The following is a 23,291-nucleotide window of genomic DNA, read 5'->3' as shown; positions in this document are numbered from 1 at the left end:
TTAAAATAAAAATGTACTGAAAACATACAATTTATTGTAAGTCTTAGAACACCTTGTCTTTTCCCCACATATTTCACCACAGCAATATGAAATTCAAAGTCATTAAGCAGAGCAGGATAATTTAGAGCTTCATCTCAAGCTCTACCAATAATGCTTTTTCAACATTCTACATTCTTGTTATGGTCCTGACAGAATTTCCCTCTGAGAGATTAGAATCATCACCAAACAAAGTTATAATTACTTCAGCCCAAATTCTTGCAAAGTGCAACCAAAACAGCATAAAACCTTCAGCATCCAAATTTCTAAAAATGGCAGGGTTTGTAAGCTTAAACATTGAAATGGGAATTTTATTTCAAGCACTGCAAAAGAGAAACATTGCCACTTACTGGCAGTACCAATGTCTTTGCAATGTTTGTAGGCATTTATGTGCATCTTCAAATGCTCTGTTAACCTTTATAGTATTTGTCAATAAAAAGCCCCATTAACATTTAAACTGTGTATGTCCAACTACCTACTTCAAGCAGGAATCAAAAGAGAACCTGTAAGAAATAGTTATTTATTACAGACTACATTACTGGGACTGTACATGCTGGAGATTTCAAAAAATACACATTCCTTATAGTTAAAAAACCCAAAAGGTAAAAAAAGGTAAAAAAAAAAAATTAATCATTAATTGGGAAAAAGGCTGAGCATGGCCTGAGCAGGAGGTGTGACCATGATGGGTAAATGGTGACCCCAAGACACAGCACAGCTTTGGAAAGAGGAGTGCAGCCAGCTGGAGCCACCTCAGGAATACTGGAGCTCTAAAGAGATCACACTGGACAGGAAACTGAGGCTGAAACTGCTATTGCTGTGGGAACATCAGAACTTACCTGATATTAATAACTAACCTTGCCTGACACTGAGAATTCACTGGGCAAGAACTTAAAAAAGATAACAATTACTGGACAAGAACTGAAATCAGACTCTTCAGTCAAGTTGCTGAACAGGAAGTGACAATGATATAATTCACCAGCCCAGATATGTCCCCTACAATTCTGTTTCAAACAGTGATTCAGCAGAATCCCTCTGTGCTGCTTCTGTAAAGTGGGTAAGGAAAAATCATTCCAGAATCTAGAGATTGAAACTGTAATCAAGTATTATCTATTACCACTGCTTTTATAAATCATTAATAAGGACAGCATGATCTGTTCCAATAAAAAAAAAAAAGCATTAATTATCTTCAAGTATGAGAGATGCACTCAGAGTGACAGCAGATCCATTTAATCACTTTATAACAAGGAAATCCAGAGACTCCATCGAAAATTTACAACCAAAATGGAGCTCACATGGCAAAACCAGGCTGGAAATTCAAGAGGAGAGTGTGGTGGTGGCTGTGCCTCCCCAGCTGCAGGCCAGGCTGTGTCATGTCCTCCTGGTTTTCTGTTTCTTGCTCTGCCTCTTGGCCTCCTCGGGGCCGGCGTCGGCGGCTGCCTGGCCCAGGCGCACGCCCTGCAGCCGAGCTGCCAGCTGCAGCAGCACAGGCAGCAGCTGAGAGAGAGAAACTGGGGTTACCATGGGCTGCATGGCATGCCTCTTCATCCAACCCATGGTGGCATGGCTACAAAGATATCAGAATATGGCTGCAAACCTTGGGATGGATCGAACCAAACTGATGGGAAATGCTGATCAGCAAAACCTACAGCGATTGTTTGAGAGGAAATCACACTGCACAGACAAAATGAATTTCTCTTCTTGGTGAAAGAGAAATCCTCTCATATCAGAAAAGAGCAGAAGAGCACAGTTTGACAACAGAGGGGGTTGTATAGCAGGTATTTGTATTCCTCTTGAGACACTGAACTAGGGAGGGCATAAAGCTAAAGACACCAGGCTTGAAGACTTGCAAGACTTTTCCCAGTCTGACTGTGCCTGAAGCCAATAAAATAATTGTTTTCATTCCTATTATCACTGAGTCTGTTTATCTGAATTTTAATGATGCTGCATTGTTTTTTTCTCAGAGCAATTAAATGAGAAGCCAAAATTCAGCCACAGGAATTCACCTCCACACTAAGTTTTTTCAAAGAAGGTAATTGTCCCAAACCATGGTTACATCATGGCTCTTCTTATGTCACATAAGGGGGCTGTGACTGCACCTCTCTTTGGATAACCCCCCCCCAGCACAGTGCAGTATCACTGACAGGACAGGAACATCTGGGTGAGAGCAGAGCCCCCTGACCCACCTTGTCGTGGTTGTAGCCAGCCAGCAGCAGCAGCAGGGTCAGAGGCAGTGCAATGTAAGAGCCCTGGGCAATGTCTTGTTCAGGCAGCTTTCTCTGCAAACAGTGCACATCAGGGATTTCAGCTTTTTTTTTACCAGTTGACTGTGAAATCCCCCAGCTCTAAGAAGTATCAGCAATAGGATCATGAGGCACATCCAGCCATTCTCATCTGACTTCCCTCCAAGTGCTGTTCTAGGATTTGCTTCACTTTCCACTTCAAAGCCACTCTCTGGATCAGTCACTCCTGCACTCCCCTCCTGAGGTGTGCTGCTGTGCAGAGCCCATTCTCTGATGGTCAGCCTGGTGTCCTTTCATTCACCTGTCCCATGCTGCCACACCTGTCACCCCCTAGAGCAGCCATGCCAGCACAGAACCTTTCAGGCACACCTGCACCCTTCAGTTCCTACTGCTGTTTCACGTCTCCCCCTGTTCCACTGGCAATGAACACACAGCAAATCTTAATTAATTGTCACTCTAATGCCACTCAGAAACCTCACTGGATTTACACTAATAGAAAGCTTGGCTGAGAGCACAAAATCCATGCAGGTTGTAACACCAAATACTGCTCCCAGGGTGAACACTGGAACATGGAAATATTTACTACTTACAGTGGGACTGAAGACCAGTGTAATGTGTTTATGATACCCAATGGCAGTGAAAGAAACTTGAGGCAGGGTGTAGTCATACTGTGATTTAGACAATGTAGAATCCAGGAGCACCACATAATTCTGTGGGTAAAAAATACACTCAGGCTACAGCACCAGGAGCAGCCAGACACAAAATCACATTTAAAGCAAAGATCAGTTAAACAGGCTTCAAATCTTCCAAGACACTGCTTAGTCCAGCATGAACACAGGTCTGCAGGCACAAATTGCACTTCAGTGTCATTAGGGAAAAAAAGAAAGTGATCTAAGCTAATTTTCAGGCAATATTCTTACCTCTCCATCTCGGAGTAGAGGTGGGAAATGAAAAAACAGAGATAGGCCTAAGTTGACTGTATGAATTGGGTTGTCAAGATTTTCACTTTTGTAGAGCTTCACCTGTAATTGAAGAAACACAAACCAGGTTTTTCCAAGCCTGCACCACAAGAGATACTTCAGACATCCCACATCTTCAGGGATAAAAGCACTTCAAAATTCATCATGTGTTTATATAAACAGAAAGTTGTCAAGTAAGAACACCTGGGAATGTTCTAATCTGGGATGTGAAAAGTCACAGAAAGAATCTTTTTATAGAATTTGAAATAATTTAGGAACAGCTGCTGCCTGACATTTTCACACACCCAGTGTAGGAAAAGCAGCCTGTGCTGTGGAGCACAGAACTGCTCTCACTTGTGCCTGCACCAGCCTGGACACATCTTCCAGAAACAAGAATGTCTGCACTGGTGGTGACATGCACCCATCAACAGCCCAGGTGCAGGACATGCAGCACAAGACCCCACCTAATATGAAGAAGGCACAGGTTTGGACAACTCCCACAGAATCAAATTTTAACATCATTTCCTATTTAGGCAAAACTGCAAGGGTTTAAATTCCCCAGAAAGATGGGACACAAGCTCAGGGGCTCTTCAGTAAGGTGACTCATTTTCCCTTCACACCTGCTCTGAGTGTTGGATCCTCTGGATGTCTCCCAAAAAACCCAACAGCTTAGCAAAGAGATCTTGGCAGGTGAGATGCATAACAAACTGTGTGAAAGAAATCCAAGCACTGCATTCATATTTGCAGGTAACACTTTATGGAGCTTTGAAACCTGAGAAATGATACATAAATCCTACCCCACTAACACCTCTTGCAGACACTTTCAGCATTTGAGCCCCAAGCAAAAGGATCAGAGGTTTAGCAAGCTTTTTCAGATCACAGCACAGTGCTTTCAATTTTGAAAATTTCAGCTTTCCTGTTTGTCTCATACTGTCTATTATGATGTACTTTTAAACTCACATAAACTCTACATCTTCAGGTTTTTGACATATAAGTCAAAAATTTCAGGAATTAATGCAGTTCTCTGATACAAAGGATCCTTTTCACCCTCTACAGACAGAGCATCCCTAATCAGGGAATTATATCCCAAAATGTACAGGCAAACCAGAGAAGGTATTTCTTAAACATATTCCCATGAAAAATGGAAACATTAAAGCAAAGCACTGCAATCTTCAATCTATCTGGAATTCAAATTCACCTTCATTAAACTATTAGTTCTAATTTGAATTAAATGTGTGCTTTGGCTACTGCACCATTTCCAGTGACCCTGCAAAAAAAATCATTGTAAAAGCAATAGCAAATACACTTGACAAAGATGAAAGGCTTGAACTTACACATAATGTGGAGAGATACTCAGAGGCTGTAATGACATTTCCACTTAAATCAAACTGATTAATTTGTCGGAATGCAATAATATTGACATCATCAATGTCACTGTTCCCAACCTGCAATGGAAAACAGACCCAGGCTGCTACCAACAGAGCAACAGTTAACAAAGGACAGCAACACAACTGTTGAGACACACAGATACTGCTGATCATTTGAAATGAAAAGTGGATTTTGTTCTATACTAAGCACATGAAGATTGAAAGCTTCCCCAGAGTTCTCCAGAGTGCACAGCTTGCAAGTGCAGACTTGGGCATTATCAGCATGAGGCTCATGACACTGAGCTAAACTAAAAATGGAAGCCTCAAAAGCACAAACTATTCTGGAAAAGGCTGAGGTACATCCACAGGATTGCCTGATCTCAGAACACTGGTCTCAGTATTGTGCACCTGTGCTGAGAGATGCACAGGGATGTTTATACAGTTGGTTAATGTGGAATAGTTAACAAGATTCCAACAGTTTTCAGTGCAAAGTTTTATCTTTATTTTATAAAGATAGAAGTGCTAGTCCAAATTACAATTTCACCTACATCAAGACTGCATGACTGGACCCAATAAAACATAACAGTATCTCTCTGTCCATACCTAAATATAACTGTAGGACAATTTGACAATTGATGTCATACTCAAGCTACCACTGCCTTGTTCCACTTGATAGAGAAATGTTGAAAGGTATTCCATCCATTTATTCTCTTGTTTCTGGATGCATAGTTTTCATGACTGTGAAAGAATCCTTTCCTTTTCACTTGTTTACTGTTTGGGCTTTATCTCACTTCAGTTTTCAGCTTTGGTGCTGACACACAATATGAGGCTGTTTTCAGGGAGTTAACTTGCTGAAAGGCACTTGTCTAAACAGAATGCCTTCACTGCACTGCTGCTGACAGAACAGACAGAATGCCTAGACAGACCCATTTCATATTTAAGCATTGCTACAAAAAAAGAGAGAAAAAATTACCTCAATTGCCCGATGCTGTGGTAAAGCTCTTTCAATGTGATCATTGCCTTCAGCTTTGAGTTGGACATGATACACACAGCCAGGCTGAAAGCAACATTCAGATGATAAATCCCAATACTGAATAATACAAACCTCAATTTTAGAAAGCAGTAAAGAAAATTTTCTAACACTCCATTTAAGATACACAACCCAAACAGATTTAACTCCATGCAGTTAAAGTTTTCCTTATCTCAAATAGAAAATTCAGTAACGCTATTAGGAGTGTTTACTGTCAGAAAATAAGAAAATGCTATATAGAACTTTCATTAGTTTGTTGCATCACAGTATTAAAAATAATCATCTGCTGTGATGAAGGAAAACACAGGATCAAAACCTGATCAAACAGTGCCCTTTACTTCAGGAAATTGTTGACTCCTTACATAATGGTATCATAAATTCAGCTTCCCCATTCCCAGGAGAACAGCTTACTTCACACACATGCTGTGCAACCAACATCCTCACAGCCCCCCAATATCCTGCTGGAAACAGAGAAATTAAAGAGAAACTGAACACCTCCCTGAGTTCTTTTGCCTGTGGAAATTCCCTGCTGCTCACCCAAGCAGTGCCCAGGGGATTGTGCCATGTCACACCAACTGCTCAGTGTCTGTGGCCAGCCAGGTCACAGTCACACCACAAGCTGTTCTTTTCCCCTTTTATCAAGGGGATGCTCACTGCATGACCATGTTCACTGCATGACCAGAGCCAAGGGAGTCTGAGCCAGCAAACAGCATGGGCAAACAGAAGCCAGAGGGCACAGAAGAGAAGCCCTCCCAGAGCTCCATGGCTCAGTGCCAGAGATCCCCCTGCACTTACCCGAAGGCCACGGAGCCTGAACCTGCCCTCCTCATCAGTTACTGTGTCCTCTCCATAGATGCTGCAATCCTTCTGGCCCACAGCTTCCACTGACACTCCCTGCTCAGGCTCTCCATTTAAAGAGGAGACTGTGCCATAGCAGCTAAAGGCAGAAAGAGAACCAGTTGCTACAGGTGTGCAGATGGTGGTTTAATGTAGATTTTGAAGGCATTTTATTGTTATAACTGATGGGAAAAGTACTCAATGAATTTACCATAGCATGGAGAATAAAAGGGATATTTAAAATGTATGTGTAAAACAGTTTAGATCACCAGAATTTGCTGCAGCTCACAGCACAACTTTAGGAATCCAAGTTCCCTAAACTCCATGGACAGCAGTTCTTTCTTATCCCTGAGGGCAAGGAAAGGAAGGATCTTGAAGTCAAATATCTGAATTAGTCTACCACACCTAGGATAGTCCTCTCCTCTCCCACTGGACACAGCAAAAAACACTTCCAGTGCCACTGAGAGAGCCATGTTCTTCCTACAGCTCTGCCATCTGGGCTTAGCTATATATCCACATCCATGAACAAAAGCAAAAAACAGTATTTATACACAGCACATTTAAGTTACACTGAGACTTGGAAAGTCTCCTCCAGACCTGCAAGAACAGAGGTGTGCTGGGAGCAAACACATTTTGGCACAACACATCCTGATACAGCCATAGCATTCTCCATGGATTCCAGTTCCACTGACCTGTAAGCTGTTCTGTAACCAATTATCTGGATTTTCAGATTTTGTCCTTCCTGCACTTCAATCATTTGTGATGATGGTTCAAACCGAAATTCTTTCATCATGGGTTTAAAGTAGTATTGCCCTGGGCTCTGCAAAAAAGGCACAAAATGAGCTGTTTACTCACAGTGATGCAAAACCTCACCAACTCCAAACAAGAGTCTATGAAGAGCTGAATTCCTCTTTCTTCCAAGGTTAAACCTGCCACAAAATGTGAGCAGTGAAAAACAGAGAGCACATTGGACAATAAACTGATGGAATTCCACCTGGAGACAAAGTGCTAAGAGAGAAAGGAAACTACAGCCCTAAAACCTTACCACAAGACCTCAAGGACAGGGAAGTGACCACAAAAGAAGGATGTCTGCAAAGAAACTATTCAAGCATGGCTACACACATATAGATCAATAATGTAATTAGATTTCCTTCCCCCTAAAGACTCTCCAATGATCATCAACAAATTGTCTTGTTCCATGTTTACAGACTGCAAATTAGTAACTCAGATCAATCAACATCATCTATGACCTGCTGGGCAGAAACCTCTTGCCATGTGAGATTCCACATCTTTCACTTGCAAAGATTTTAAGTGCTGTTTGTTCTCAGGGATCAGCATCTCTCATCATGGGTTAGGTTTCAAAGGACACCTGCCACTCCAGACAGCTCTGTTTGGGACAGCAAAGTAACACAGTCCTGCAGAGAAAAATCATTTCCACTCACCAGATTGGAAAAGGTCAGCATCCCATCATCCTGTGTGAGCAGGTTGGACCTAAACACCCCTCCACTGAGGGACAGGAGAACTCCAGCAAGAGCCTGCTCATCCTCTGACTTGATCTGTTTTGGAAAACCAGAATTTGAAGTGTGAGGGTCTCTTCACAGAGAAGGATCCTGCTGAAAAGCCCCTGCAGGGTGCACAGGTGGGCTGGCTCTGAGCACTCAGCTGTGTGCAGATCTGTACAGTCACACCATGAGCCACCACTGCAGCCACCCTCCACCACTCCAGGAGCACACAGGGAGGCAGAACAAAGCAGCCCAAAGACTGGAAGCAGGCACAGACTACACCTACACTTTGAGGGATAAAACTCATGAAAACAGCGTGAGACAACTCTACAGAAGCAAACAAAGCCAGTCTTCTGGACTGAAGGCTCTAACTTTCACTCCATAAACCATGCAAAGTATCTTCTGTATGGCAAGTCATGCTCTACAACTGAGCTCATCCACTGAGATTTGCCTTCTCATGACAAAAATTATTATCCAAATAATAATAAATTACCCCAAACTCCCACAGCCATTTGTCTTTGAAGACACAGATTAACTTTTGTCCAGCTCCAACTGCACACAGTGTTCATTTAGAACACAAAATGTTCAGAACATTACCTCAAATGTCACCCCAGCAAGAGCAAAAGCTTTGAAGTCTCCAACTGTTCCTTCTACTGCAGTCAAAACAAAACCTTCCTTCTGAGCAGTGATTGTGTACTCCAAGTCACTGTGGAGTGGCCCAACACTTCAAATAAAAGAACAGAACTTGTTAAAAAAAAAAAAAAAACACTTGGATATCACACACACATTGTCAAGAAACCACTGCATTTTAACTAAAGAATCCAAAGGTTCAAAACAAATCTGATCATTACCTGTAAGTGCCTTTGGCATCAGTGAAAACTGTGATGAGTGCAGAAGTTGCTCCCTTCTCACTAATGGCAATCTCAACCCCTTCCAATTCAGGATGAATTTGCCCTTCCAGAAATAAGCCTGCTTTTCCATGAATCTCTATCAGCTTCCCAGGACAACTCTCTTGGTCATGGTGAAGGGGATTTAAGACAAAGGAAAAGGTCAAAAATACACCTGACACTGGTTTACAACAGTTTCACTACTTCCAAAGAGCTGGTGGCCTTTTATCTTAGAACAAAGATCAATCCACACAATTTCATGGTTCTCAACACATTTCACAACTGAACAGTACCAAAATGAGTAACTACATATGCCATGTATAATGACATTGAGCAAAATTTTATTTCCCTCCCTCAAATCCATTTAGAACATGCAAACAGAGTCACATGAAAAGAGGCACTTAACATTTCCTAGTGATTGCAAACAAAATATCTTCACTTAAGAACCTGATGATAAGATGCATCAACAATCAGCATCAATAACTGATGATAACCCTAACAATTCTGAAATCTTTTTTTGGGAATATTTTTATTACTGGGATCTAGTGGGGAAAAAAAAAACTTTAACAGAAACTTGAAATTGTAACCAAATTCAAAATAGAAACCTTGTTTTTCACAACTCTTTTCCTAGGCAATAGTACTATGACCAATTCTGAGAATCTGGTGTAGTACCCAGAAACCTGTCCTTCCTCTTGTGCCAGGTGGATTTTTAACACTTGGAAGAATATTCTGCTGGTAAAAACTGTACTTGTATCCTCTATCAAATAACTTCCAAATTCCAGAATTAAACTGGCTCAAAGAAACAGCTGCAAGTGAAACTTCCCTAATATTACTTTTTAAGTTATTCATATGTTTATCTACATTGATACATTTCAACCATAGAAATCTAATCCTTTCAAACAATAAATTATTTATATTTACCTCCACTAACAACTGCTTCCACATAAGGTGGGTAGAAGAGCAGCTCTTTTGATGATGGTGTTACAGTAATTTTCTCTCCAGACCTATAAAACACAAGATATAATTAGAAGAAAATTGAATTAGCAGCCCTCATGCAGAACAGAGTGCAAGAACGCATCTAAACACTCCAAGAAAAAACTATCAACAACAACCTAAGCAAAATTCTTACTATGCAGTACTAAGTTTCCTTGTAGCTCACCAAAGGCACCCAGCCTGGAATTGTATCACAGTTCTGTTTGACAGAAACACCACACAATGTACAAAGAACACAAAGTACAAAGAACATCCATGTCCATTGGAGCTTGGTACTACCCTGCCCAGTATGAGAACTCACATAGGAATGGTCCCTGGAGCCTGGCATTACCTTGCCCAGTATGAACACTCACACAGGAATGGTCCTTGTCCAGTATGAACACTCACACAGGAATGGTCCCTGGAGCCTGGCTTTACCTTGCCCAGTATGAGAACTCATAGAGGAATGGTCCCTGCAGCTCCTCCACCATTTCCTGCACGGGGGGCTTTGCTCCCTCCTCCTCCTGGCCCCTCCTCTCCCTCTCCTGCCGCCGGCTCTGGATCTCTGCCAGCTGCTGCTCCCGCCGCAGCTCCTGGGCTGACTCCAGGGGCCCTAAAACCAAGGCAGGTTCACTGTCAATGGAGGACCTGAAAGCATGGAGAAAAAACAACATCATCTCCTTCCATATGCAGAGATAAGAGTTTGTTGTATCTGTTCATTACTGCCCTTACACCACTTACAAGCCACAGGATATTTTTTAAACCCATCCCTCTTTAACTGCCCTGTTTATTCTGGTAAGGGCACAGAAATGGCAAATTTTTAGGCAAAAAGATCAGTTTTCAAGAATACCTCTTGCAAAGACTTGAACTAAAAGAGAAAGGCTGGAATATCAAACCTCAGAACAAGCTTAACACAGAAAGGATGAGTTGTACAAAATAAATTTTAAAATTGCTAAGCTTGCTTCTTTTTTTTTTTCCAGAACTAGGAACTTTTGTCTCAAAACCCACCTCTCAGGAGCAGAGTATGCAAGAAGAAAATAACTTCTATCACATATAAATATTTCCAAGAGCCAGCAGTGCCCAGAAAAAACTCAAATAAATACTTCCAAGAGCCAGCAATTCCCAGGAAAAGCTCTGAGTTCTGGAGTAAAGCTTTATGAGAGAAATGTCTTTTTCCTCCACGTTTTACAGCCCCACAGTTTCTTTGTACTTACTTAATGGTAACAGTTACATCCATCAGTTTATCAGTTACAATCGTGCCAAGGACATGGTGGCGAACTGCAGTGAGAGTCAGGATACTGGGAGAGGACCTGCAGAGCAAAGGGACAGAGACAGGAATTCAAGGTCCCCTTGCTAAATAAGCAAATCTTATTTAGCAGAGTCTGATTGAAATGCTTTATAAATGATGATACAGAAATAACACAGCAAAGCTGTAGTGCTGGGATGGTCATCTATTGGAAAAGGAGCATTTCCCAACTTGAACCCCAAAGCAATTCCTTCCTTTGTGCCTTCTGCTTCCTCTCAAGCTGAAGCTGATTTGATTGATTTCATATTTCATACTCACATTTCAAAATGTCACTAAGCACATCACCAGAGCATAATCTATAAATAACTAATTAAACTTGCCTGACCAAGGAAGATCAGCACTGCTTATTTGTTATAATGGGTGAACATTTATTCAGCTTGCAAGAAAGGGGGTGAGCAGAATCAAATCACCAGAGGGTCATGGCACCAGTGACATGCAATAGTGCTAAGTGTCTCTCAGTAATCTTACTATCCTTTTTCCTTTCAGCTCTCAGAAGCGACCAGTTTTCACTGAAATAACTCTTCTCTGTTACAAATCAAACCCAACACTAAACAGACAGCAAGCAGACAAAAATACTCATCTAAAATAACTAAAGCATCTTCAAACCCTACCATTAGTTGATTTTTATGACTTTTAAGATAGAAAAGGCAGAGAACACATGTGATACACCTTGCTAGAGCTTCCCTCTGCACACCCAGTGCTGCTGAAAGCAGAAGGGAGCTCTGTGGAAAATGCCAGTGTAAGGTGAGAAGAGTCACACACTCACGTGTCATAGGTGTAATACTCATGTTCAAACTGGTGGCAGGAGCGTGGGGTCACCTCATACACACCTACCAACAGCAAGGCAAAGAATGAGCCATGAGAAATCCAAATTGGCTGAATCCTCAAGATTTCATGAGAGCACAGATACAGAAATAACTACAAAATTTTTAGTTCCCAGCAGTATTAGCTAACTGGTTATTTTTCATTTCTTAAACTAACATTTTAAAGCTGTTACCTGGTTTTGAAAGACAAAATCTATTAACTCCTTTGGACAGATTATAAACACCAACATTCTCTGGTCCATTTCCATCCTGATAAAATTCCTGTGAAGCCAAAGCACAATTCACTATCAGCCACTACCAAACAACAAAACAAAACCAGCATTTGCCTAAAGATACACAAATGCCATCTCTTTTGTAACAGGTAACACAAGCCCATTTTACCAAACTTCACAGACAAATCTCAAAGCACTGTAAATATCAATGTTCCCATGCTCTGTGAGCCTCCAGACACAGGAGAAAGCCTTGACTGCAAGCAAAATCCTACCCACCCACACAAGGTCATTAAAAACATACAAGAACATTTGTTTCCCACCTACCAGTGTGATTGCATGAGAAAGAGAACACCTCAGCATATATCCAGTCTGCCTGAATTCTACTCCTGACACATCTTCCTCCAAGACTTCCAACTCCATAGACTTATTCTTCCAGCACCAGTCTTCATGTACAATGCTGACTAGAATATACATCACACAAAGCATGTTAGTAACATAAAACTGCATAAATGAGAGCAAGTTTTGTGATACAAAACATTTGTGTCTCTCTAGCTTCCCTGACAGTAATCTTCAAATATAAATACATGACAATGCCTGCAGTAACAGAGCTGCAGCATCACCAGGAACCCAACACATGTATCAGGAAAGCTGTGCTGTGAAAAGGAATAATGAAGCCTGGCCAGCCAGGAAGGCTCCTCAGTGGGCACTACCACTGTGACAGGCAAAGCAGCCTAGCAGATATCACAACCTAAATTGCGATAAATATTTCTTATTTAATTTAACCTGGCGGAAAGATGGACAAAGAGCACAATCTATACACTCCTTATACACCTTTCCCTGGAAAATAATTTACTTCCCCAGGCCAAGGCAGGCTGGCCAAAACACACATTGTTATTGGGAGCAGCACTCTGGAAGCAGAACTAGAGAACCCTAAAGTGAGGGGAGCAGCCTTTGGGCTGAACACCCAGCATTAACTAAACCCGCTGCAGCGCTGTATTCTCCCGGCGGTGCCCCTCAGTTTGGGTCGAACACCCAGCATTAACTAAACCCGCTGCAGCGCTGTATTCTCCCGGCGGTGCCCCTCAGTTTGGGTCGAACACCCAGCATTAACTAAACCCGCTGCAGCGCTGTACTCTCCCGGCGGTGCCCCTCAGTTTGGGCCGAACACCCAGCATTAACTAAACCCGCTGCAGCGCTGTACTCTCCCGGCGGTGCCCCTCAGTTTGGGCCGAACACCCAGCATTAACTAAACCCGCGGCAGCGCTGTACTCTCCCGGCGGTGCCCCTCGGTTTGGGCTGAACACCCAGCATTAATTAAACCCGCGGCAGCGCTGTACTCTCCCGGCGGTGCCCCTCGGTTTGGGCTGAACACCCAGCATTAACTAAACCCGCGGCAGCGCTGTACTCTCCCGGCGGTGCCCCGCGGCTGCCCTGCCCGCCCGTACCTCGGTACCTGCCCGGGAGCACGGCCGGGAAGGCGAAGGGCAGCGCGGCGCGGCGGGCGGCCAGCTGCAGGCTGCGCTTGTCCCCCTGGCGGCCGCCGGGCTGCAGCGTCACCAGCAGCTCCCCGCAGGCGTCTGCGGAGACACGGCGTGAGCCCCGCGGCACGGAACGCACACAACGCTCCCAACGCTCCCAACGCTCCCAACGCCACTCCTGGCACGCTGCCTAAAGCACTCCGGACTGAAAAAGCTCAATAGCAACGTTAAATCACTCCGCAGAGATTTGAAACATGAGTAACACCCGAGAGGCAGAACACAAAGTGCAGGGAGAATTCAGAGGAAAAGGGAAGGGTAAAAATGACAGAAATGAGGCAGCAATCATCATCTGCTACAATCAGTGGGTAATCAAGGAAAATAGCAGGAAACAGGAACATTAGACTAAAATAAAGACAAAAGAATAGAGGTCAAAAGCTCCTGCCAACAGCTTGAGCATCTATCCTACAGTTTTCACTGCACTGCTTTTTTCCCCTTTTTTTGGTAAACTTCTTTTCCATCTTCAGTACTTCTCTGATTAATGTACAGTATCCCAAGTAGCAGTCAGGACCATTTCCCTCCAGAAGCCACCCATCTTCTGAGTTAGGAAGACTTGCTTATCCCCAGCAAGTATTAAAAGTAGGTACATAACTTTACTCCAAATTTCATTAAAGTACCTTACTAGGCCACATCTTCCAAGAAGAGTTTCTTTTTCCATATGCTGCAAGTTACATTTATTTATCTGCTGATGGGACTAACCACAGTAAGTGTCTTGATGTCATCAACACTCACTCACACATGCAGTGCTGAAGTTCTGCATCCCACTGCCACTGCACTTTCACAATGGACTTACCCAAACAAGAGATCTTCCCTGAGACAGATGCCAGAAACTGAGAGAAGGTCACATCCATCACTGGTCTGTCAGTAACAGTAACAGGGAACACTTTGGGTTTCAAAGCCAACCCTGCTCTGCTCTCAGCCTCTGGAATAATTACCTGTAAGTACAGGACATCAAGGCATCACCACCTTGCAGACACCAGTCCAACAACCCACTCTGCTGTCTTCAATGCATTTATCAGAAATTAGAAAATGGAAATCTACTGTAAATCTCAGGCAAAGCACAATCAGCCTCTCCAACAGGCTTCCCAAAATTTCAAAATCTTCCAAAACACCATGACAGTCCTACAGTGAAGAAATGAAAGCTCATTCTTACCTGAACATTGTATGAACCCGATTTTGCCTTGAAACAAAATGCTCCATGAGGGTCAGTTTCTGTTGTGAGCAGTGATGCTTTGTCTTTGTCTTCAGGTACCATGGTTACCTTGAACTTACTGATCTGTTTGACTGTGTCAGGGAACCGAGTCACTGAGATGTGGCCACACACACTGAACCTGTCAAATAAAAGCCAGTCATCAGAACAAATACCTTGATTTGACTAAGATCATAAAAAACCACTTGTTTTAGAACTTCTTTAAAAGGTTAACCTCACTATGCTGAGGTAATGACACCTGAATTGGAAAGGATTTCTCCTGAAAGAGAGATTTGCAAGCAACTTGCTCACTCTTCCCTGCCACCAACCCAATCACTTTTCTTTTCCTTTGTGCTAAGCAGGCAATGGATTTAGGACTTTCTCCCCTCAGCTTTTAAATAGTTTCAAATGTTTTGTGCCAAAAACCTCAAATATGATAGGTAATCCACTGGAACACAACCTTGGTACACCTACACTTGTGAAAGCACAAGACAAGGTGACAAATTAGAAGCTGGTAAGTTTTGCCTTCAACAGCACAACGTATTTAGCTACTGAACAAATTGTACCCCATCATTTAGCAGCACACAGGTTCCTCTCTAACTGGCTGGCTATGTCTGTAGGAGCTGACTGCTATTTGACTCAGTAAAATCCAAGTTTTACTTCTCCAGAACACTGCCACTATTTCCTCCTCTGAAGTCCTGGACACAGAACCATGGCCCTTTCAACTCCCTCCACTGCACAGCCTCAGACTCACAGTCAAGGCATCACACAAGATAAAGACAATTCAGGTAATGCAGCAATGACCTTGAAAGTGAGCAGTAAAATGCAGAGGTTTGGTACAACACTGCACCAGTGTGTGACTCCAGATATCCTCCTCCTGTGCAAAAGTGAAGTGGTAGAAAGCTTCTCTGTTGCTTTTTGGTTCACATAAATTCTTAATTTACCCATGCCTTAGTGTCTTCATTTGCAAGGGAGAGCTTATTAAGAGGATGCTCTAAACCTTAACTATTATTGAGCAAAATACTGTGCACAAAACATGCACTCATGCTGCCCCATTTACCTTGAATTTCTTCAGCATTTTTCAGTTCCTGACAACACTGCCCAAGTCTGGGCATGGCATGGGAAAGGATAACCCATTTCCACAGCCTCATCCACACATCAAATTGCATTTTCATCCTGACACAAGCCCTTACCCTGTTGCAATGATGTTTGCCAGCTGAGGTGTATTGGGTGCAATCTTCACAGTAACAGTATCAAAGAACAGGTGTTCCTTCCTGGCATGAATGGTGTATGTACCTGTTGTTATGTTCTCAAGTCTGAAAGAGCCATCAGCTTTTGTCTTCACTGCAAAAAATAACAGGAGTCAAGAACCAGAGCATATGTTAACCTTATGTATCAACAGGTCCAGAGGGCATGCACTGCTTTGGGCTATTTTTAATTCATATTACATACCAAACAGTTGTATGGTTTTTTACTAGATGAACCTTCATTTCTGTATTTCAAAGTACAATCTGGCATATGGTTGAAAGCAATTAAGAAATTTTCAGCTGCCAAACAAATGAACATTTAATGCTCTCATCTAAACTAGAAAATGCAGAATTTATCAACTGCATGAAATCCACTTTAATATTTCAAATAAATTGCAACAAAAGCAGGGTATTATCCTGAAGGGTTAATTCTACATCATACCCTAGTTCTGTACTTGAGTTTAATAAAGACTTCCCTGTAGCAAAAATGATCAAGAGCACTGCATACCTTTAATCTGATTGTTCAGAGTCACAGTGGCATCAGCAACTCCTTCTCCCTCAGGGCCATTCAATACCCTGCCTTTGACAGAGAAACCCATCACATGGAAAACAGGCTGAAATGGGAAAAAATTAACATCAGTCATTACTCAGGAAATGCAAACACACACCCACAGCAATCAGTACCAACTGTTTTTTCTCCACAGACACATAAAGAAAACTTATTTACAGCTCTAGGAAAAAATGTACCAGGATAATCACAGTGAAAGTACAAACTGATCTCCAGTCACACTGTTCCCCCAAGTACAAAACACATTCTCAATTTATCTGCACTGGTACAGCTCAGAGGGCTGCAGTCACAGAGCACATTGCCATTGCACAAGGCACTCTGCAAACCAGAAAAACCCACAGGCCCTTCTGCAGAGATGTGACAATCTCAACAAGGAAGTATAAGCAAGCAGGAGGATTAGTGCCTGCTTGCAACATGGACATGGAAGGGAACACAGCACACAGCTTTGCCCTGTTTTGTTTCTTCCTGGTAAAAGGGACCAAAGTATAGAAACACAGCACAGAACTAGAAACTGCCTTCTACCTGTGCATTAACAAGTGTCTTCAACTTCTCACAAAGCTTTTCCACAATTCAGCTGCTTTCTGCTAAAATCAGTTAGGCTTCTACAGGGCTGAGTGGCACAAAAGGATTATTCCCTCTGCAGGCCTTACCTCAATCTGTAAACTGTCATGCTCTACAAGGAAGTCCAGTCTAGATGGAGCAACATCAAAGGTGATTCTCTCTCCCCTGTAGAATGGTATCTGAAAGAAGACACATGGCTTTGACTCCTGAGTTGTGATGACAGAATGGTTTCCCCCTACCACTTTCCATGTTCTTATCAGACAACTCTACCAAGGGTCAAATGAGCTGCAAACCTCCTGGAAAAAATCACTCCAAGGCATGGAGACACAAATATGGGCAATACTTCAATCCTAATGGAAACCAGGACATTACCAGAAAAGAAATATCACCCTAGTCAGAATACAACATACTTGGATGGGCAAGAGCTTACAGACAGGAGATTGTATAATTGCTAGAAGGATTAAAGGAAGGAGAGAAGCCTGAATCCCATTTGTAGAGCACACAGTCTGAGAATGCAGGACCATCACCCCAGGCAGTGCACAGAGAACATGTTCCCACACATCCAGATGTAAGAAAGAGAATGGGAAAAAAAGAAACAGTTTAAAGGAGAGCAGGTGGCAACAGCACACTGTGGTTTAGAAAGCAAAAGTTAACAACCCACTGAACAAACAAGCAGTGCATTTCTAGTCACTTACCACAGTGTATTTCCCACTTGGCAGAGAAAGAAAGCTGAAAGATCCATCTTCTTTGGATACAACATTGCACAAATAGGATAAAGACTCATCTTTTGATTGGAATCCATCCACAGGAGAAATATTGCAGCCCAGAACATCCTGTAGTAATAAATGCAATACAACTTTTGGTCTCAAAGAAGAATATAGAAAGCAATTGTGGGGGGAGGATGGATACAGGAGGGTTCAAAAACTCAGCTGTGATTGAGTGATGGGAAGTATAAAACCATTTTAGAGGCAAAGTTTGATGACATGGCTTAAAATTTATATATAGGTAAAACAGGAAAAAGAAGCAAATCATCAACCTTATGGTAACAAAGCCACAACACTGGGAAATTCAACATCCCCAAAACTCCACCATGTGTCTTAAGTAACTTCAGCTCTGTGGACAGGGCTAGCAGTGCAGAACAGAGCTCAGCTCTACACAAATGTTTCACACTCATTTTTAACACACTTGTATGGTGGCAATAAAAGCTGTTGAACTTTGTCTCCCCATCAAAAGGGCAAAGAGTAATTAAGATATCATGCTGAAAGACAAATTACAGCTACTGTACAGTGAATTATGAAATAATTCCATGAAGGTCCTGTTGGATGACAAGGGCCTTGTTTGGGGAAAAAAAAAGAAAGCACACAAAAGAACCAAAAACACAGTTCAAGGGATTGTACAAGCCACTGAGGGAGAGATGAGCATCAGGGCAATATGGATCTAGAAGCTGTTTGGTACTCATTTAAAGCCATCCTCATATTGAGTAGGTACTGATGAAGCATTACCTCTTTAGAGACAGAAGAAGAGAAAAGGAGAAACATGACTCCTTTCATGGGCTCTCCATCACTCCTGACAGAGCCAGAGACGTTGTAGCCTGCAACAACCAGGGGGGTGGCAGCATGGGCATTGGAACTGGTCACCCTCACCACTGTCCTCGACTGAAACACAGAAACAAACTTCTCAACAGCAGCAGCCATCAGGTCTCATTTACAGCACATAAGAACAACCAGAGACTGCACATTCAACAACACTCAACAGGAACAGAAGCCAGAGCAGCAGAACTCAAAGGGGGTCCCCAGGCTACTCAAAACACCAGGACACTAAAGCAAAGATATTTTCTAAAACAGTATTTTTCCTGCTTCACTGATTTGGGAAATGGTCAGGATACCACAGCTCCTCAAAAACCAAGGAGACAGAGGGAAGGATTTGAGCTACAATATTATTTCAAAATGTACAGGATCAGAAGATGGAAAGCAAAAGTTCATTTGCCAGCCCTTCCCTGGCTGGTTTCACTACCTCCAAACTGGGTCTGTACAAGGCAGATTCCTGACTGCCTGAATTGGATGTACAAAAACTCCAGTAACCCTGTGCACCCACAAAGCCCCTTCCTCACACTAACTGATCCAGACAAGGCCTAGCAGATCATCCTCTCTACACAGGCAAACCAGAACTTCTGTAGGTTCTAACCTCTTTCAACATCCAGGTAGGATGTGATGCAAAGATTTCATATTCACCAGGAAGCACTTTAAAGAAAGCAAATCTGCAAGACAAGAAAAGGATTATGACTCTTCAGAAACAGCCACAAATACTTGTTCACAGAAAAACAATTCAGACTCTGTTCATGTTAGAAAAAATATTTCAGAGCTCTTACAGTCCCAGTCAGTATGGAAGAATTGAAAGGATCTTGTGCAAATGAATGGGTAAATAAGTATGCACCACCCACACTCACTTTCCTCCAGGCTGTGTAACAGTTTCTTGTATGTTTATGTCACTGCCAGCATTTCTCAGTACAACCTGAACTCCAGCAGGACCTAATGTCTGACCTTTGCTGAGAACCTGCCAAAATAAAAAGAAACAGAAGTGTACATGAATGAAAATAAAGTGTACAGCTGAATCTGAATGTTTTTCTGAAGGCTGAATTAGCATAAGGTAGAATAAATAAAGATAAAGGAGTCTAACCTTTCCATTCACAGAAAATCCTGTGAACACAAAGTTAATATCACCTCCCTTTGTGCAAATGTCATTAATGCCATCCACATGGATGTCTACACTGGTTGGTTCTGAAAGAGAAGAATGATGGAACAGCATGATAGTTAGTGAGAGAGCAATCACAAAGAAACTCTGCTTCAGCTTTTCACAACTGTCACAAAAATGTATTAATTCAAGCATGGCAAGTGTTGCTCTGGAAGGCTTTTTTCAGTAAAGTTAAAGCAGTCCCAAATCCTGATGCTAAAAATCCTCTTTCCCTCCTCCAGCTGTGGCCATTTTTTTAAAAAAACCACATTCCTTCAAATCAGTTCAAGGGTTACTCTGTCAGTGTCTACCACCCAGCTTTACTCTCCCCTGGTACAATAAGTACATTTCAGTTATTAAACCCTGCAGTATGGTTTATAGGTTTGGAAAAGTGCCCCACTTTCCCTGCCAGCTGCAGGTTAGAGATAAGTCCCACACTACAGATACAGTGTTCTACTGTGAGAAGACACACAAGCACTTACCAAAACTCCACCCTAGGGGAGGCTCAATTTTAAGAATGAAATCCCCCTAAAAAATAAAAAGCAGTAATTGTTTCATTGATCTAAATTCAGTTTAGCTAAAGGATGAAAAAGGAAGTCAGAACACAAGAACATGCTGCAGAGAGGAGCACAAGGCTCAAGTGCAGAATTCTCCACCACTCTCCTCTCCTCCTGCCTACCCAGCCAGGCTGGGATGCTGGGCCCACACCCAGCCACGGGCAGAAATTCAGTATCACCACATTTATCCTGCTTCCAAACCTGGCTCACAGTCAAACAGCTCAGTGCCAGCAAATGTTCCAATCTATCTCCACCTGCCCCAAGAGATGGGCTCTAAACCAGCCTCTGATTCTGCACTGGGTCACACTCCACACACCACGAAACACAGGGTAACAAAATTCCAATCCTTTTCAAAGCTCTGCTCCAAAAGAGTACTAATCAATACAGGGACCCTCTTTGTATCAGAGAAGCACATCTGTTCTGTCACACTTCAGAGAAGTTCATCTCTGGAAAGACTCAAAGGCCTAGGAATGAAATCACCAGGACCAGAGAGCATGCTACATTCCTAAACTGGGGAAGGGAAGGAATTATTTGGTGGCTGGACTAGTTGATGTCTAAAGCTGCCTTCCAACCCAAACCATTTTGTGTTTCTACTTCTGAACCCTGAGTTAACCAGCTCCTTAAAAGAACAAAACACCTTGACCCCTGACTAAGTGTAGCTTGTATTTAATTAAATTTGAAGATAACCACCTTTCCAGTCTAAGTAGAATCAAATTACTGATACATTCTGAGCTTCCTGGATCATTACTTCCTTAAAACATTTTTATATCTGCAATTAACCATTCAGATTATTTTCAATTCAGCCATACCAAAACACCTTCTCATATATATTTATTTCCATTTCCCCAGGTAAAAAATCTGAAAGCTTTATCTGCACTCTGCATGAGCCTGTACTTTTAGTGCAGTATTTGTACAGCCACAGCACACAGCTGCTGGCAGGAATTCAGACTCCCAATGTCATTCCAATAAACATGCATGGAACACTGCAGCTACAGTCAGCTGGCTTTCCTCTGAATAATTAGCATAGGAAAATGAATTATAAAAAGGAACGGGTGAGACTCTGATGCAAACCAGACTCAAGGATGTCCTGATTGAAATGTTTCACGGGTGGTGTTGCTCTGAGGTTGAATGTGCCGGCAGAGGGAGGCGGAGGGGACAGCCAGGTGTGTGCGCCTTACCTTGTCATACAGGGGAATCATGAAATACCCATTGTTCGGAGCACAGTCTGTCTGGTATTTCAGAGTACCGTGTTTTGTATATAGCTTAATCTAAAAGAAGCAAACAAAACAGACACAAAGATATTTTTTTTAAAGGTGAGGAGCGCTGGAAGCAGGCACTCACACCCAGTGCTGTCCTAGAGCAGCAGCAGGACAGGTTTATGGCGAGCAGGCTGCGAGTGCCAGGGCGAGAGGAGCCGCAGCCGTGACCGGCCCGGGGCAGCGCTCGGCACGGCGGCGCCCACCTCGATCAGGGAGTAGTTGATCTCCACGTCGGACTTGACGAACCCGCCGCAGCCCACGACGATGTCCTCGGAGCCCCGCGCCAGGGCGCAGCACAGCGCGCAGAGCAGCGCGGCCGCCGGCCGGGGCCGCATCGCCTCAGCGCCGCCACCGCCCGCAGCCAGCGCCGCCGGAAGGGCCGCGCCGCAGCCGGGACACCCCGCGACAGCGCCGCCTGCCGGCCCGGAGGACACGGCCACTGCCGGGACACACCGCGGGCCACACCGCGCACAGCGCCGCCTGCCGGCCCGGAGGACCCGGCCACTGCCGGGACACCCCGCGGGACACGGCCCGCTCCGGTCCCGGTCCCGGGTGGCAGGAAAATTCATCCACAAACACCAGGGGTTTGTGTCCTAAAAGGAGACAGAGGAGTCCCTTTTGCTTTATTCCAATAAAGGGAGAGGCCATGGGGCATTCCCCTGGGATCTCTCAGATTTTTGGAGGATGCTGCCTCCTTTCATCCCAATTTCCAGGCCGCAATTCCCTCTCTCTTTCCCCGTGGGCTGAGGAGAGGCACAGACTTCCCAAACACCCGATACCTGAGATTCCCCTCTAATGTACAACCCTCCCTTTTAATTTTTAATTCTTGTAGATTTCATAGTTTTTCCCGTTGCTTCTTTCATCTTCCAATATCCAGTTTCATTGATCAGCAAACCTACAGTTTGTTTGTAAAGGCAAACATCTTTTCGCATTCATCGATCAGTGGAATCCCTCCCATTGTGTCTTTTATCTCTGAGTGCTAACCTTACCTCCCAGCAGATCTACAGCTTGTTGGTAAAGACAAATGTGACATTTCTCTCACAGCCTGCCCGTCCCGGCGATGCTTCCAGCCGGGATTATCCTTCCCTTCACCTTGGCACACTTTGTAGGCGTAGCTGGTGTAAAATCACTTCGATAAAAGGGGTTGTCGCCTTCAACCTGTATGTCCTCACCTTTTGTGAACGTAAGGTCAGATAACTTCTGCAGAAGTTGCGAAAAAAAAAGAATTTTGTATTTCAAGCGTTGCGTAAAGTTATGTCATTTGTATAGTTATGCATTAGGTAGGTAGAGAATATGCCTTAGATTGGCGTGTTCATGTAAATGTTACAGTATTTAAAAGTATTGGTGTTATCCCCTTGGCGTGCTGAATTGCGGAAAGAATAAAGAGCGTCTCGTCTCCAAGCCGCTCCGTGTCCGAGCTCGGAGCGCTCCCGTCCCCGCACTCCCGGAGCTCCGCCTCGCAGCGCTGCCGCT

At 43.3% G+C, this 23,291-nt stretch overlaps 1 protein-coding gene across 1 annotated transcript; it reads right to left on the bottom strand.

The window, feature by feature from the left end:
- LOC306809289 (BOS complex subunit NOMO1-like) lies at positions 1–22,203 on the bottom strand. The gene is made up of 31 exons (XM_079320638.1): positions 22,022–22,203; positions 21,738–21,827; positions 20,485–20,530; positions 19,949–20,049; positions 19,719–19,825; positions 19,457–19,529; positions 18,775–18,927; positions 17,968–18,105; positions 17,362–17,451; positions 16,652–16,757; positions 16,090–16,240; positions 14,861–15,038; positions 14,501–14,642; positions 13,618–13,749; positions 12,497–12,633; positions 12,134–12,221; positions 11,903–11,966; positions 11,045–11,140; positions 10,269–10,478; positions 9,780–9,862; positions 8,823–8,982; positions 8,569–8,695; positions 7,912–8,025; positions 7,162–7,289; positions 6,428–6,569; positions 5,576–5,659; positions 4,570–4,680; positions 3,197–3,298; positions 2,867–2,986; positions 2,220–2,312; positions 1–1,530 (listed from the first exon to the last, which is right to left on the bottom strand). The coding sequence occupies exons 1-31, from the start codon at positions 22,151–22,153 to the stop codon at positions 1,405–1,407; spliced, it is 3,624 nt and encodes a 1,207-aa protein (XP_079176764.1). The 5' UTR covers positions 22,154–22,203; the 3' UTR covers positions 1–1,404.
- Positions 22,204–23,291: the final 1,088 nt, after the last annotated feature.

The sequence above is a fragment of the Erithacus rubecula genome (assembly GCF_903797595.1).
Source record: "Erithacus rubecula genome assembly, chromosome: 17".
NCBI lineage: Eukaryota > Metazoa > Chordata > Aves > Passeriformes > Muscicapidae > Erithacus > Erithacus rubecula.
The sequence above is the reverse complement of the archived record's forward strand: the minus strand, read 5'-3'. Positions and strand labels throughout refer to the sequence as shown.